The following is a 14,946-nucleotide window of genomic DNA, read 5'->3' as shown; positions in this document are numbered from 1 at the left end:
GATTATTTTTGTTTCTTTTTTGCTTGTCTGTATGTTTTATGCTGAAAAATGTGTAGCTTTGTAATTAAAAATAAAAATACAAACAGAAACTTCCTTTTTAAAAAAAATAAAAAGAAAGGTTGAATAAACCCAGTTTTTTTCCAGTTCCTTTAAATGTGAGTGTGCTAGAAGTGTGGGTTCTGAGGTCAGCCTTTCTGGGTTCAGATCTTGCCTCCTGCCCTAGAATGATGCTCTCTAAGCCTGATTCTTCATCTGAAAGATATTAATACCAACTCTATAGAGTTGTTTCAAGGATTAAATGAGATATACCTTGCAAAGGTATGTTTTCAATCAATGGCAGTTATCATTTATTCTTGTATGTCTGTCTTTATTGTGTAGGTTTAAAACCTTACAACTACTTTTCCAAGTGAAATATGCAAGTGAAATAGTTTTGTTGTGGAATTTGCGTACATTCCCTCTGCAAGCAGATTCATTCCGGACTCCCTCCTACTTGCAGCTTAGACAAATGCTGGCTTCTCTAGCAGCAATCACACTCCTGAGCTCATCCTGCTCACACTGTGTCACAGAAATGAAGGAAGGGAGAAGAGAAAGGACATCCATTCTGTTTCTCTTAACCTGGGCAGGTTGACCTGTGTTGAAATTAATTATTGGAAGACACAGGAATAAATGGTTTGCTTTCAGAATCAATACCGGGCAGAAGAGAAATCTTTCCTCTGCAATAGCTCTCCCTGTTTCCTTTCAAAACTGCGCCAATGCTCCTTGAGAGACAGTAACTTTATTCTTCCCATCTGTATGTTACTGTCACTGTGCAAGGTAAATAGTTGTCACTTTGTGAAACTCCAGTGATTACACACCGGGTACCCCTCTGAGAAGGGCCATGACAGCAGAGAATCCTTTAGAAGGGGCAGTCTGCTTTCGCTTGGTTCACAGACTCTCCTCCTTCCTCATCCCTTTTCTCAGGCCCCATGGCTCAGCTCCAGCCCAGTTACAGAAATCAAACAGAATCACATGTCTCACTGACAGACTGCTCCTCCACATCAGACCCCACTAGCAGCCATCCCAGCCCTGCCCTAGTGCCCAGTTTTGACAACTACAATTTGGTCCTGTTCCTAGGAGCCAGGCATTTCCTTTCCTGGTACCCCAGGAATCCTGCGCTCTGAATTGCAGCCCAGTGGCTACAGCTCTGCTATCTGTTGAGAGCCTTCCTGATGCAAGCTGCCCATCCTGCACCTCAGATCTCTAAGCACCATTGGCTCCCAGATGCAGCATACACCATTACGCCATTGGTGTTCCTTGGTTCTGACTGGTCGAATTGGGTGAATATCTCTTCCACGATGCTTGCACAATATTGGTCAGTACTTGTAGCTGATCTGGCCATCTCAAAGCACAGGCCTACTCTCTCCCACAGAAGACCACACCAAGCTGAGTCTTGAGAGATGACAGCATGGTACTTGATAACTTAGTGTGAATGGGAGTGAAACTCAGATGTATTCCATTACCAGCCACTGGCACTACCATGGTCACCATCTGCTGCCACAGAGGCTGCCATTTACTGAGCATCTCCTATGAATACATTCTCTATTAGGCACTTTCCACATGGTATTTCTTTTTCTTTCTTTTCTTTCTTTCTTCCTTTCCTTTCTTCCTTTCTTCCTTTCTTTTGTTCTTTCTCTTCCTCCCTCCCTCCCTTTCTTCCTTTCCTTCCTTTCTTTCCCTTCCTCCTTCCCTCCCTGTCTTTCTTTCTTTTTCAGAGACAGAGTCTTGCTCTTTCACCCAGGCTGGAGTGCAGTGGTACAATAATAGCTCATGTAACCTCGAACTCCTGGGCTCAAGTAATCCTTCCACCTAACCTCCAGAGTAGCTGGAGCTACAGGCACACCACCATGCCCAGCTAATTTTTAAATATTTTTTGTAGAGATGAGGTCTCAATATGCAGCCCAGGCTGATCTCAATCTCCTGGCCTCAAGCGATGCCCCCATCTCAGCGTCCCAAAGTGCTGGGATTATAGGCATGAGTCACTGTGCCTGGCCCCTGCCTGGCCCTGCCACATGTTATTTCTGACCCTCACATCACTCCTCAGGGTAGGTGTCACTATCATGACATATTCAGGAAAATTCCAGGACAACAGGAATGTAGAGTGGGATAGAGGGAATGCAGGAGGGGTAAAAGCTAAAGCCAGGTAAAGCAGTGGCCAGGTTATAATATCAAAAGTCTGAACTTAACCCTGATGTGAAGCCATCTATGAATTCCATTACCAATGGAGATTATGATGAGATGTGCATTTGAGGAAAGCCACTCTGGCAGTGTAGGGATGGATTTAGGGAGATCATGACTAGAGTCAAGGAAAACAGAAGGATATTGCAGTAATCCAAGCAAGAGATAATGAAAATCTGATCTAGGATAGTGGCAACAGGGGTGGAAGAAAAGAAACATATTAAAGGGGTAGAATCAATAGGACTTTGCAATAGACTCAGTGAGGGGTGAAAGCAAGGGAGGAGCCAACAATGACTCCCAAGTTCATGGCTTGAGCAAGGGGGTGGTTGATGTCCTTAATTAGCATGAGGAACACAAGAGTAAGAACACACCAGAAGGGGTGGAAGGAAGAAAATAAAATAAATTTTGGACACACTGAGTTTAAGAACCCTTTGAAAGTTAAAATGGAGGTGTCCAGAGAGCCAATGGGTTCGTGAACATGGAGCTCAGGGATGAGATGAGAGACGGGACGTGGATGTGGGAGCCATCAGAGTAGGGGTGGCAGTTGAGGCTCAGAAAGAGTCTAATTACCCAGGGAGTATGTGTAAAGTGAGAAGAGAAGGTCTGAGGAACAAATCCTAGGGAAAAGGGAGAAGAGTCTAAGCAGGACCAGCCAGAAAGGCTGAAGGAAACCAGGAGAGCACCATGTCATGGAAGGCTTGGGAGAAGAGAATTTTAAAAGGAGGAAGTGGTTGACAGGGTCCAATGCTTCAGAAAGCTCAATTAAGATCTTTAAAGTATCCTTTGAATTTAGCAACAAATATGTCCTGTTAGAGACTCTGGTAAGGTTAACCTCAGTGGGCCAGAGAGGAAAAAAGCCCAATGGCAGGGGTCAAAGGGAATCTGGGAGGTGAAAAGCAGAGATGCAAATAGAAACTCTTCTCCCAAGAACCTGGACTACAAAGGGAAGGAGAAACGGAGGTGAAAGTAGGGTTTGAGAAAGTATTCTTGGTGGCTTTTCAAAAAAATTAATTTGTTTTTAAGATGGGAAAGACTTGAAGATGTTTAATCCTCAGGAAAAAAGGTTGTTTCTGCTGGAAAACCTCCAGGGACAAGAAGCACACTATATCACAAAGCACTTCATTCTGTTTTTAGACAGAAGCAACCTGTGGCTTAGAAGTGATACCTGAATTAAGCTAGAATTGGCTTCACTATACCTTTCCCTCTTCTTCTTCTTTTTTAATCATTAGGGAAATGCAAATATATACCTTTCCTTCTTATATCACCCAAAAGCCTTTAACATTCCTCTCTGCTCCAAGAATAAAATCTAAACCCTTGCATCGAAGATCAAGGCTCTTGAGAGTTTAGACAAAAACCTAAACTGAGCTTTCTGAGCTTTTCTACAATGATTCACTTTCTAGCAGGTAGAACCCTTTTGCTCTAACCAATTTTATTTACAGCATCACAAACTTTCCAGGAGATCCCAGGAAATTTGAAGACACCCATCATCACCACAGTTTTCCTTGCACCAGAACTGAAATCATATCAGAACAGCATTTGCCAACTCTCCATAGGATGGGGCAGACTGTGAGCCTCTCCACTAACATGATGGCTTATTTTTCGTGTTCCTCTTATCTTCATATTATTTCTCCATAGTGTACTAACCTCCAGCTTGTACATTTCATATAGATGTGGCACATCCTGAGATGCCCTCATCCCTCCTGTTAGAACAAGTCATTTCAACAGAGAATCCTCTTCTATTGCCATTTTCTGTTATGAGCTCAATACTCTAAGGTCTCAGAACTGTTTTTATATTTATCTTTTGTGTTAAAAGTTTAAGTGCAATACTCGTTACACATGCCTTTTGTTGGTTTATCAAAAAAGGAGGCTATAGGTCGGGCGCGGTGGCTCACGCCTGTAATCCTAGCTCTCTGGGAGGCTGAGGCGGGCGGATTGTTTGAGCTCAGGAGTTCGAAACCAGCCTGAGCAAAAGTGAGACCCCGTCTCTACTAAAAAAAAAAAAAAAATAGAAACAAATTAATTGGACAACTAAAAATATATAGAAAAAATTAGCTGGGCATGTTGGCACATGCCTGCAGTCCCAGCTACTCGGGAGGCTGAGGCAGGAAGATCGCTTGAGCCCAGGAGTTTGAGGGGCTGTGAGCTAGGCTGATGCCACGGCACTCACTCTAGCCTGACCAAAAAAGAGTGAGACTCTGTCTCAAAAAAAAAAAAAAAAAGAGGCTACAAATATTGTTTGCAATCTGTATTCTTGTTTTTTTTTTTTTTTTTTTAACCCAAAGTGATCTAAGGGCATTTCCCTCATAAGGTGCTTATTTCTATGTCGCCTGTGCCAGACATACCTGGTCTTGGCTTCACTGGGATAATTTTCTTCCTCTACTTCAAATTTCACTTAAACACTTCTATATAGATCAACAAGGTTTCTGCCAATATATACCCTTCCAATCTTTAAAAGATGCACTCCACCCCTTGCTGGAAGTCCATCATCACGGCTCTGCAAAATTTATTTTAAAACATCAGCCACATGGCCATTTGTTTCTCAAAGCCTCCCTTCTTTTCCCTCGTCACTGCCATCACATGGAACAAGAGAGAAAAACATCACTTGTGATTTCAAATCTTTCAATTTGATGCCCAGAACTTTAAAATGATTAGAAACGCAGTCCCAATTTCTTCTGAATGTACCATGTATCCCCTGCAGGAAGCAGCAAAAGTCGGGGACAGTTCATGGGCTTGATGGGAGATTCATGGTAGGCTCTCTGTAATATCTTGGATACTGGTTCCTACTCCTTCCACATTTTTCACATCGTATCTACACAAAGTGACCTTCAAAATGCTTGGTTGGGAGTTATCCACAGATGTAACATCTTCTTCCTGAGTGCAGTCATAAGACCCTCCCCTATCAGCTCATGCCAGCAACTTCTCCCCAGTGCTCCATGGAGGGAAGGTCCTAAATCCACCCCAAAGGGAAAAGTGTCACACAAGATCCAAAGGGTAAGATTGTCGTTTATTTGTCTACTGCTTCACGTTCTTCCACTTGCCCACTTCATGACATTAGTTTCTCTGCATTTTCCTGGCCTTCTTCCTCACTATTTTTTTCATCTTCCTAAGAATTTTCATCCTTGCTAAGAAGCTGGAGTGTGAAAAAGCAGCTATTTAAGCTCTCCCACCTTTCCTTCTGCTTGCATTTGCAGCTGCTATAATTGGTCATCATCTCAGACACGAAGAAAAAGATGAAACTCACTCTGAAGGTCACTGCACCATCCCCTCGGCAGGCATATTTATTGGATTTCCAGAATTGGCTGCCCCACTAGACATGCTCCTTGAAAACCCTAAAAGAACAAAGATGATGTCTCCTTTCTTACTATGGAATTTCTTAGAGGGTTAGAGTATGTTTGATACATGTTTTCCATAAAATTTTGAGTTCCTCAAGACAGAAACTGTGGATCTCTTCAACTTTTCACAGTAGTCAACACGAGACTTAATGGGACAAGAAAATTAATGAGGCCTATTGTCCAACTCTGAGGGCATAGACTTTCCATGTCTCTAAGTTACCTACCCTATTCTATTTGCCCTTAGTGCTGTGGCAGGTTTGCTGATTGCTTCAGTATCTTTGGTGGGCAAGGTCACTGATGGATCCACCAAATGCTTTCCCTCTATTTTCACCTATTTTCACCCTGAGACTCAGAATGATTTTTTAAAAAGTGTGTTCTTGTCAAGTTTGAGAAAAAAACAAGGGACAGTTAGGGAAACAACTAACCAGAGATTATTGAAGTGCTTAATAGTTTTTATGTTTCTTTAAGTTTTTCTTTCAATCATCTGTTTTTTTTTTCAAAAATGTTACACTAATGTACTTAATATGCTTAGCTGCTTAAATGTGATTTGGTGCTTTGAGACTTTAGACAATGTATATTTGAATGTGAATGCTTGCTAATTTTTGACTAAGTTAGCTTACAGAAAATCTGGCATTTCAGATGATGAGGCCATGAAGCAGACCACTAACAGAGCAGGCACAGCTGCTATCTAAATCACAGGCACTTGCATACTGTCCTACCAAGTAATAGCAAATATCCCAGGACAACAGAACAGTACCATGTCCTATTCCACCACCTGGCAGGTATGGACACATCTATCCCCTGTCAGCTATGCTATTATGGGCAGCAACTCCATCTAATATTTGTTTATACTCCCAATGACATCTAATGGCCACAAAAAGTATAAGTGTCTCTTAAAACCTGTTCTACCCTACGGCCTGAGTCATTTGGTGAGATTATAGGCAGCCTGAGTCAAGTATTTGATTTAAGGATGGGAGGGATTCCCATCAGTGCCCAGGTCTTCTATTCGAGCATGCGCAACCTCAGTAGCTTGGACTAGAAAGACCTGTAGACACGAATCCCCGGGTGTACCCCCTTCCCTGGACCCTCACCCCTGAACGTCAGGGTCCTCCCCAGGGAAACTGTCATGCCTGTGGTGCCTTTCCCCAGTCAGCTCTGCTTCCATGTTGGCTATCCAAAGAGTGCCATCTGCAGGATGAATGGAGGACTCAAATACTTATTTCATCTCCTTCAAATGATATTTGAAGAATTTGTTTAAAATTTGTTCAAGAGCTATTAAACACAAAACTTAAAGTTTAATGACAGATTGCTACATTAATTTTTCACGGATACCATTTATGCTGCTTTAATAGCTTCCTTAATGTCTTTACCACAAAGAATGACCAATGGTGAGAATCACAGGTACCCCCGACCCCCATCCCTATTCCCAGAGTGGAATCGTATTTGTTCATGGGCTTTACACTGCCTCAGCCTCTCCCCGTGGGCAGCCATCTTCTCTGCTCCAGGGCTTGCTCTTCCCTGCAGAAGGGCAAATTTCCAGGAGCTGTAACAGACCCAAGAGCTCTCATTTTGCTTTGATTCAAGATGATTTTTTGGACCTGAATACAGAGAATGGGTGCTCAGAATTCCCGTCTCATATCAGCCTCAGGTGAAAGAACTATAAAATGATAAGGTTGAAAGGGGTTCTCTCACTCAATTATGGCCGTCTGGAGCACTGCTTGTAAGCGACCTCCCAGCCTCCTACTCCACAACACGTGCGGCACCCTCCCTGACCATATCTCACAAACAGCAACCCCAAACAACAAATAAAGCACAAGAGTTTCCAAGCTTTCTGTCGTTGCTCTTTTAACTCAAGAATTTTCTGATTCCGGATTAAATCCACTCTTCTTCTCCCAGTGGCCCTCACCTAATCGAAAGCAAGCAAGAGAGAAAGAAGGGCCCTTTCCTTTCCTGCCTGGATCCCCCCGTTCTCACCCCTGAACGTGGCGATCACATTGTGCAGAACAAAGCAGGTCTCGGGCAGGCTGCCACTGATAGTCGACTTGCCTTCACTGTGGTCACAGTCGGTTTTCCTATGTGGACTAACAATTCCTAGTACACACAATTCCTAGTACAATTCCGGGTACACACATAGGACGCTGGGCAGCTCCACTGTCCACGCCCTTCCACAGAGTGGTGAGAAGGGAATGACACAGGATTAACTTTCAGACCATAGAATCCATCTCTAGAGGCCTATTTACAGGGCCATGCAGTGGCTCAGGACCCCTAGCTTAAGTGTTCCCTTATAGTCCACATCTGCTGCTCTCCTTTCCAGAGCAACCATTCCTCCTAAATGCATGAACCTTTTGGACATTAGAACTCTCTCTCCTTTCTCAGAAAGATACAGTCTTATCAGAAAGCAGAGTCGGGAGGTGTGGATTATGTCAGTGGATTACCCACGGGCAGGGCCAGAGAAAAGCTGTGATGGATTTGAGATAGGACAGCTGCAGTGGCGATGCCACTCCCCCATTCTTGCTCTTTGTCCTGCACTTTACACGAGCAAAGGGGCACTCAAATAAATTTTACAACCAGTTCCTATACCCCAATAAGGAGGGACAGCATGGAATTAGGATAAAAACATAACTCTGGAGTCTGATGTACCTGGGTTTGAATCCCAGCAGAGCCACTGGCAAGCTGAGTGACTTGGGCCCACTGAAGAATCTGAGCCTCAGTGCTGTCTTCCATAGAACGAGGGTAATACTACTTACCGTTCAGGGTTGGTATGAGACAAAATATGTAATGGAACCACACTCTCAAATATGTGTCCATTCTTTCTTTAGTATTAATTTAAGTTAGTGTGTCCCCACTGCTGATGGAAGGGCATTGTCCCATGTGAAAGACACATCAGACATCAGCAAGAAGGTGGAGGAGCAGTCAGGAGAAATAGGGTTAGGACGACCATGAAGCTTGCTTGTTGTAACAACACACAAACTCCAGCCTACAACTAAGGATGGCATTGCCTTTGAGGTGACATCAGGTAGAAAGCAAGGGGAAGTGAGCTGGGTCAGGGCTGTGGGTGGCTTTGGGACATCCATCCTAAGTGAGGAGGGGCTGAGCTACAGGACAGCCCGGAGGTAGACACAACAAAGCTATGGGATATCTCCCCTCCAACAGACCACTGCAGCTACCACAACCCCCGCTCTCAGCAGTCGGGGGATGCATGTGGCCCTCCCCGTCCTTTGCCCCCTAACAAACTGGAGAGGCACCCAGGATGCGAGGCCACCCAGACATTTTGGTACTGTGCTACATCTTGTCCATCAGAAGGCATATTGGGACCTGTGTCTACGTTAGTAAAGTCCAGCTCATTCTGCAGAAGGTCCTCATGTGACTATGAGGCTTTATTTTCTTTTTATTGTGGTAAAATACATACAACATAAAACTTAACCATTTTTAAGTGTGCAGTTCAGTGGCATTATGCACATCCACGGTGTTGTGCAACACTGAACACAGAAACAGTTTCAGATCATTACACCACCATCACCACCATCCATCTCTAAAACTCTTCATCTTGCAAAACTGAAGCTCTATACCCATTAAACAATAACTGCCTGTTCCCTCCTCCTTCCAGCCCCTGACAATCACCCTTCTACATTCTGTCTCTATGGACTTGGATACTCCAGGTACTCTAGTATAAGTGGAATCATATAATACAATATTTGTCCTTTTGTGAATGGCTTATTTTGCTTAGCATAATGTCTTCAAGTTTCATCCATATTGTAGCATATATTAGAATCTCCTCCCTTTTTAAGGCTGAATAATATTCCATTGCATGAATACACCACATTTTGTTTATCCATGTATCTATCTGTCAACGGACACTGGGGTTGCTTTTACCTTTTGACTATCGTGAACATGAGTGTACAAATATATCTGTTTGAGTCCCTGCTTTCAATTCTTTGGGGACTATATCCTGAAGTAGAATTGCTGGATGTTGTGGCAATTCTATTTTAAAATTTTTGAAGACCCCCTGTACTGTTTTCCACAGTGGCTACACCGTTTTACATTCTCATCAACAGTGAACAAGGCTTTCCATATGAGGCTTTCTTTATCCCACAGGTTGGATCCAATCCACCCACATTCCCTGGGTTCAGGTCACCACTGACATGGTCTTTCTGGCTTCTCTAAGGCCTCTCACTTTTCAGGATGTACTTGCAGCTCCCCTAGACATGCAGCAGTACTCCACGATCTTCCTGTTCTTGCTTGGTTCTTCACAGGCCCTCTCTTCATGTACCCACAGCAAGCACCTGCCTGGGTGGGGGCTGGGCTCTTCAGAATGCCCAGGGTGGCACCCACATGGAGGGCTGCCAGCATAGTGGGATGGGAGCCAGCCTGGCTAAAGCTGTGTTGTGGCAAAACCTAGCTTTTTTTTTTATCCTTGCCCACCCCTCAGACCCATATGGACACCCTCCCCTGCCTTATTCTTCATGGTTTTATCTTCCATCCAAAATAACTGGATGGCAGCAATTCATCTTGAAGGTAAAGATTTTCAGGACCCATTTGAAAAACTCCCCAATAGAGAAATCTAACAGAATTAGTATAAAATTTTTGAGGTGAAGGCTCTGAACAGAAACACTTTTAGACCATTACACTATTAGACAAATGGTCGGGACTTCTCATACAGCATCTTTGTCAAGTTAGAAAACAGTGCCCTTTTTGGATCAGGTGTGCTCAATAAAACAACTAAATATTGTATAAACGGCAGACTAAATATTGTACAAGTGACAGCAAGGCACACTCAGCCCTGTGGTTGCATGGCTGATGGACAGGTGCCATCTCTTTCTCTAGGTCCTGAAGGCACAGCTTTGCAAGCAGAGCTGGGGCTGATTTTCCACTCCTACTCACAGGCAGTGACAACCACAAGCAGTAGCCCTGGGTTAATGCAGATCTAATAATCCTCCCTCCAGCTCCACCTTGTGGACAAGGCATCTTGGATCACATTAGCAGAAGCTTTTTCTTTGAAGACCAGAAACTTGGGGGGTCTATTTACCACTCACTTAGTGATCCCAGAAAAGACAAAGGTCTCTTCGCATCGGGCAGGAAGGCAGCCCAGCAAGCCACAGGATGTCAACGCAGCACACCCCACCAAACACCAAAGCCACAGCCCTGGTCTTCCTCACCTGGCTATACACACAGCCCCAAACACGGCATCTCACCTGAGCCACCTCTTCAAAGTCATCGTGCCTCTTCTGCAGGGCCCGGGCTCGATGTAGGGACTTCCCAACCCCAGTGTGTTTGCTGAGAAAGGCCTCGCCATGGTTTTCAATCCAGTCCAACACCTGGTGACAGAAGGAAGACAGAAACAATGACTTCCTGGCAGAAGGAAAGACATGTGACAACATGTGCAACTGCTAGAGTCTTAACTACCTACCCCTCCCAATCAGAAAGCAGCAGTTCAGGTGGAAATGTTCAATCCACTGTGAATATAAGAGATTTCATTACTGTCATTGGCAACATAACGGTCCCACCTTTAACTAAATTCAACTAATCCTCTTTGATCTCCAGAATATCCTATTATTTTTTCAGTTTTCTTAGCCTTAATTAGTCAATTATTTTAAACAAGCTATATAGACCATCAGGCACAGCTTAACTCCCTCACTACCTCTACCCAACCACATAAAGCCAGATACTGGCAGGAAATTATGTAGTGGCAGGTCGGCCACTACAGGTACTACCGGGGCCCCCATGACTCTGTCGCTTCACCATAGAAACACTCACAGCACTGGTGACCGGGCACTGTATCTGGCCTCATCGTGCCCCTGGGACTCCCTTCCTAATCTTGGAAGTAAAATCCAGTAGTCGGTCTTCCAGCTGGATGCTCAAGATAGCTAATCACTAGGACAACAGCCCCCTCTGGCGTCTTTCCACCTCTCTCTTCCAATCAACACCAACCAACCACAAAAATTAAGGTCTTTGCATCCTAAGGCCTTTAGTATCTGTGATTCTTCTGGGAAGCAGTGGAGGCTCCACATTCTTCCAGGTAAAGATCTAGTGATTTGGCTTCAAGACATTTACCTCAACGTTGAGGGAAGTTGGAACAGAGGCGGCTGGGATAGAAGAGGGGTGAAAGTGGGGATGCTCAGAGGGGGAGAAAGTAAGTTTTCTTGAGGGGCACTTGGTGGGGGGAGCGGGAACTCCTTAGTAAAGACCTTGAAATGCAGGGAGGACCAAAGCCTTTAACGCCCATTTTGCATTCTCACAGATGACCTAACAAAAATGTGTGTCTCAAAGAGTGCGATGCGCACCATCTGGGGGATGGACACGCTTGAAGCTCAGACTTGGGGAGGGGGAAGGGCAACATATGTAACATAAACATCTGTACCCCCATAATATGCTGAAATAAAAAAAAAAAGTGTGTTTCCCAGGGACAATGGAAGCAGTTCATCTTTTGCTCTCTGAAGAGCTGGCACTCAATAAATCAGGTGGCCACAATTAAATCATAATTATAGCATAGACACACCTGTTGTAGATCCTGCCAAGACTCAACTGAGCCCACTCCACTCCTGCTATCAACTAAACATTTGATTAATGAGGTACTGGCCTTTCCAGATTTTAGAAGGCCTTTTTGGAAAACGATTTAGATAAACAGGTCTATTTAAAAGGATGCTTTAATTCATCTCTCTGTTTCTTAGATGGATTGCCCTGTGGCAAGCAGCGGTAGACCAAATCATTCCATGGACTACAGGTATGGGAGTTCCAGTTCTACAGAATCTAGCCTTTGGCTTCACTTCCTCTGATATTTGGAATAAATTAATGCCAGCAATTTATAAAGTATGGAAGTCTTCAAAGTCTTCAGTGACAGTATCACAAAACCCACACCAAGACTGTGTTAGTTCAGAGAAAGGTATATGAATATTAAAGTGAGGTTTAACAAACAGCCACTTAATAAAGATGGAAGGTCAAGTAGCTGTCCATTACATGAAGAAAATTTTTTTTGAAAAATGACTATTTAAACATTAAGTATGGAGATTTCTAACACTTCATATAACATATTCTGGCAATATATTTTTAAAAGATATTCTGGAGGCACATCCATAAAAAGAAATTGAGGTAGTACTGGATTTTAACCTTTTACAAACACTGAAAGTCAGTACTACATGTTCCTTTCTTAGAAAAGCCTGTGTTTCTCTAGAATTACTTATGGCGAAATTTCAACCAAAAAATTTAGAAGAGTGTATTTTTACTTGGTTTTAAAAATTAGATTCCACAATTCCGTATTGTAAGGGGAGTCACAAGCTTCAGCAAGGTCAAAGATAAATATTTCACAAGGATTCCCATATATTGTATACCAAGTATATAGTGAAGTTTTAGAATTTTTATGCATATTTAAACCTTCATTAATCTCTTGAGAATGAATTGGGGTTTGAGGATAAATTTTTGTTTATAAAAGAGCTGTCTGTAGTTTTCATGAATGCTTTGGAATTTATAACAGATTTTTCAGATTACAATATTTTTTTAAAATTTAGTTTTGAGCAATTAAGTATGACATGCTTATCTGGCAATATTTTAATGAATTTTATTTTATTTCATTTTTTTATCTCAGGCTTTAAGAAAATTGGTTATTCTAAAACAAATTGGTTGAAGAGGAATATTTTTCTTTTTAAAAAAATGTTTTGTTTTTGATTTTTAACATAATAGTTGCACATATTTATGGCAAACATGACATTTTGATACAAGCATACAATGTGTAATGATCAGATTGGAGTAACTGGGATATCCATCACCTTAAACATTTATCATTTCTTTGTGTTTGGAACATTCCAACTTCACTCTTCTAGTTATTCTGAAATATACAATAAATTATTATTAACTGTAGTCACCCTATTGTGCTACTGGACTCTAGATCTTACTCCTTCTAACTAATTGTGTTTTTGCATCCATTAGCCATCCCCTCTGCATGCCCCCTCCCCACTACCCCTCCCAGTCTCTGGTAACCATCATCCTACTCTCTATTTTCACGAGATCAAATTTTGTAGCTCCCACATATGAGTGAGAACATGCGATATTTGTCTTTCTGTGTCTGGATTATTTCATTTAAGCTAATATAATCCAGTTCCATCAATGTACTGATGGAACATGACAGGATTTCATTCTTTTTTATGGCTGAATAGTATCCCATTGTGTGTCTATGTACCACGTTTTCTTTACCCATTCATCTGTTGATGGACACTTAGGTTGATTCCATATTTTGGCTATTGTGAATAGTGCTGCAATGAGTATGAGTGAAAAGGACTATTTTTCATCTATTAGTTCACACACAGGTAGTTTTTGTACTCCCATGGAGTGATTTCACAACTTTTAAACTTTTTTAAAAAAGCACTTTGTTTCCTTTTTAAGTTATTTTGCTTTCTTTAAAATGTCAATTCGTTTTCAGTTAGTGACACTTAGTTTACTTAATTAGCTATGCCTCCATCACTTAAAAATAACCTATTTATTTCATATTTAAGAGGCTTTTACTTAGTTAAAACATAACTCTGATGCTCTGTGATGTTACATTGCCACCATTTAGTCCAATTTCTGCCATTAGAATTGAAGCTGTGGGGAAAACATGTTCAACCTTGATGATTTTTCAGGAACTGTGCAGAAATCAAGTTAACAAATTAAAAAGCAAATAAGTTAGGAAGTACACAAAGTTACTATAGTAATATACAAAGACTAAAAAAGTACTTGAGGATAGGTAAACATAATCAATATACGAAGTATTTTTTAACATGCTGATTTCGAAATATTTTGTTTCACATAGTTTATTCAGAGCCACCATTACATGATATACACATTTAGACTACAAGCTCTCTTGACCCTCGTTCCATGTCTTGCAACCCTGGGAGTACAATCCAACTTCCCATGTAGACTCTGCAAGCAGAGAAATGTGTTTCTGAGCAGACAACAGCAGTGCCTGACAACTACATTACACACCATAAATTTATGTGCAGCCTTGGAATTATGGATATCTGTCAGCTTCTGGTGAGTCCAGTTAGTACGATCCAGGCCTCAGAATCTGAACATCACTGGCTGAAGACTAAATTGACTTTCTAGGCAAACCCTGGACCCTATCCAGGTATAAGTACCCATCAAGGTACCCCTTATAATCATCTCCCTGTTATATTCAATTACCAGTTATAGTCAAGGTAGTACAGGATGATACTTATTCATTCCTGTTGATGGCATTGAACTGACATTTAAGCATTTCCAACATTGGAAGTTTCATCCTTTTGTCTTTGTCTGAGGGGCCCTCAGGCAGCAGAGAAGCATGTGTGGTATATGTATGTTCAAATGTTCAGATAGGCCGGGTGCGGTGGCTCACGCCTGTAATCCTAGCACTCTGGGAGGCCGAGGCGGGCGGATTGTTTGAGCTCAGGAGTTC

The 14,946-nt window shown here is 42.4% G+C and overlaps 1 protein-coding gene across 1 annotated transcript in view; it reads right to left on the bottom strand.

The window, feature by feature from the left end:
• The window catches only part of KALRN (kalirin, RhoGEF kinase), a 583,131-nt gene that overhangs the window by 341,883 nt on the left and 226,302 nt on the right, over window positions 1-14,946 (bottom strand). Inside the window, exon 10 of the mRNA XM_012639639.1 lies at window positions 10,739-10,861. Coding sequence (XP_012495093.1) covers window positions 10,739-10,861 — 123 coding nt within the window. The remainder of the gene's footprint in view (window positions 1-10,738; window positions 10,862-14,946) is intronic.

This window comes from Propithecus coquereli, unplaced genomic scaffold (genome assembly GCF_000956105.1).
Source record: "Propithecus coquereli isolate 6110/MARCELLA unplaced genomic scaffold, Pcoq_1.0 Scaffold10, whole genome shotgun sequence".
Lineage (NCBI taxonomy): Eukaryota > Metazoa > Chordata > Mammalia > Primates > Indriidae > Propithecus > Propithecus coquereli.
This window is presented reverse-complemented; position numbering and strand designations above follow the sequence as displayed.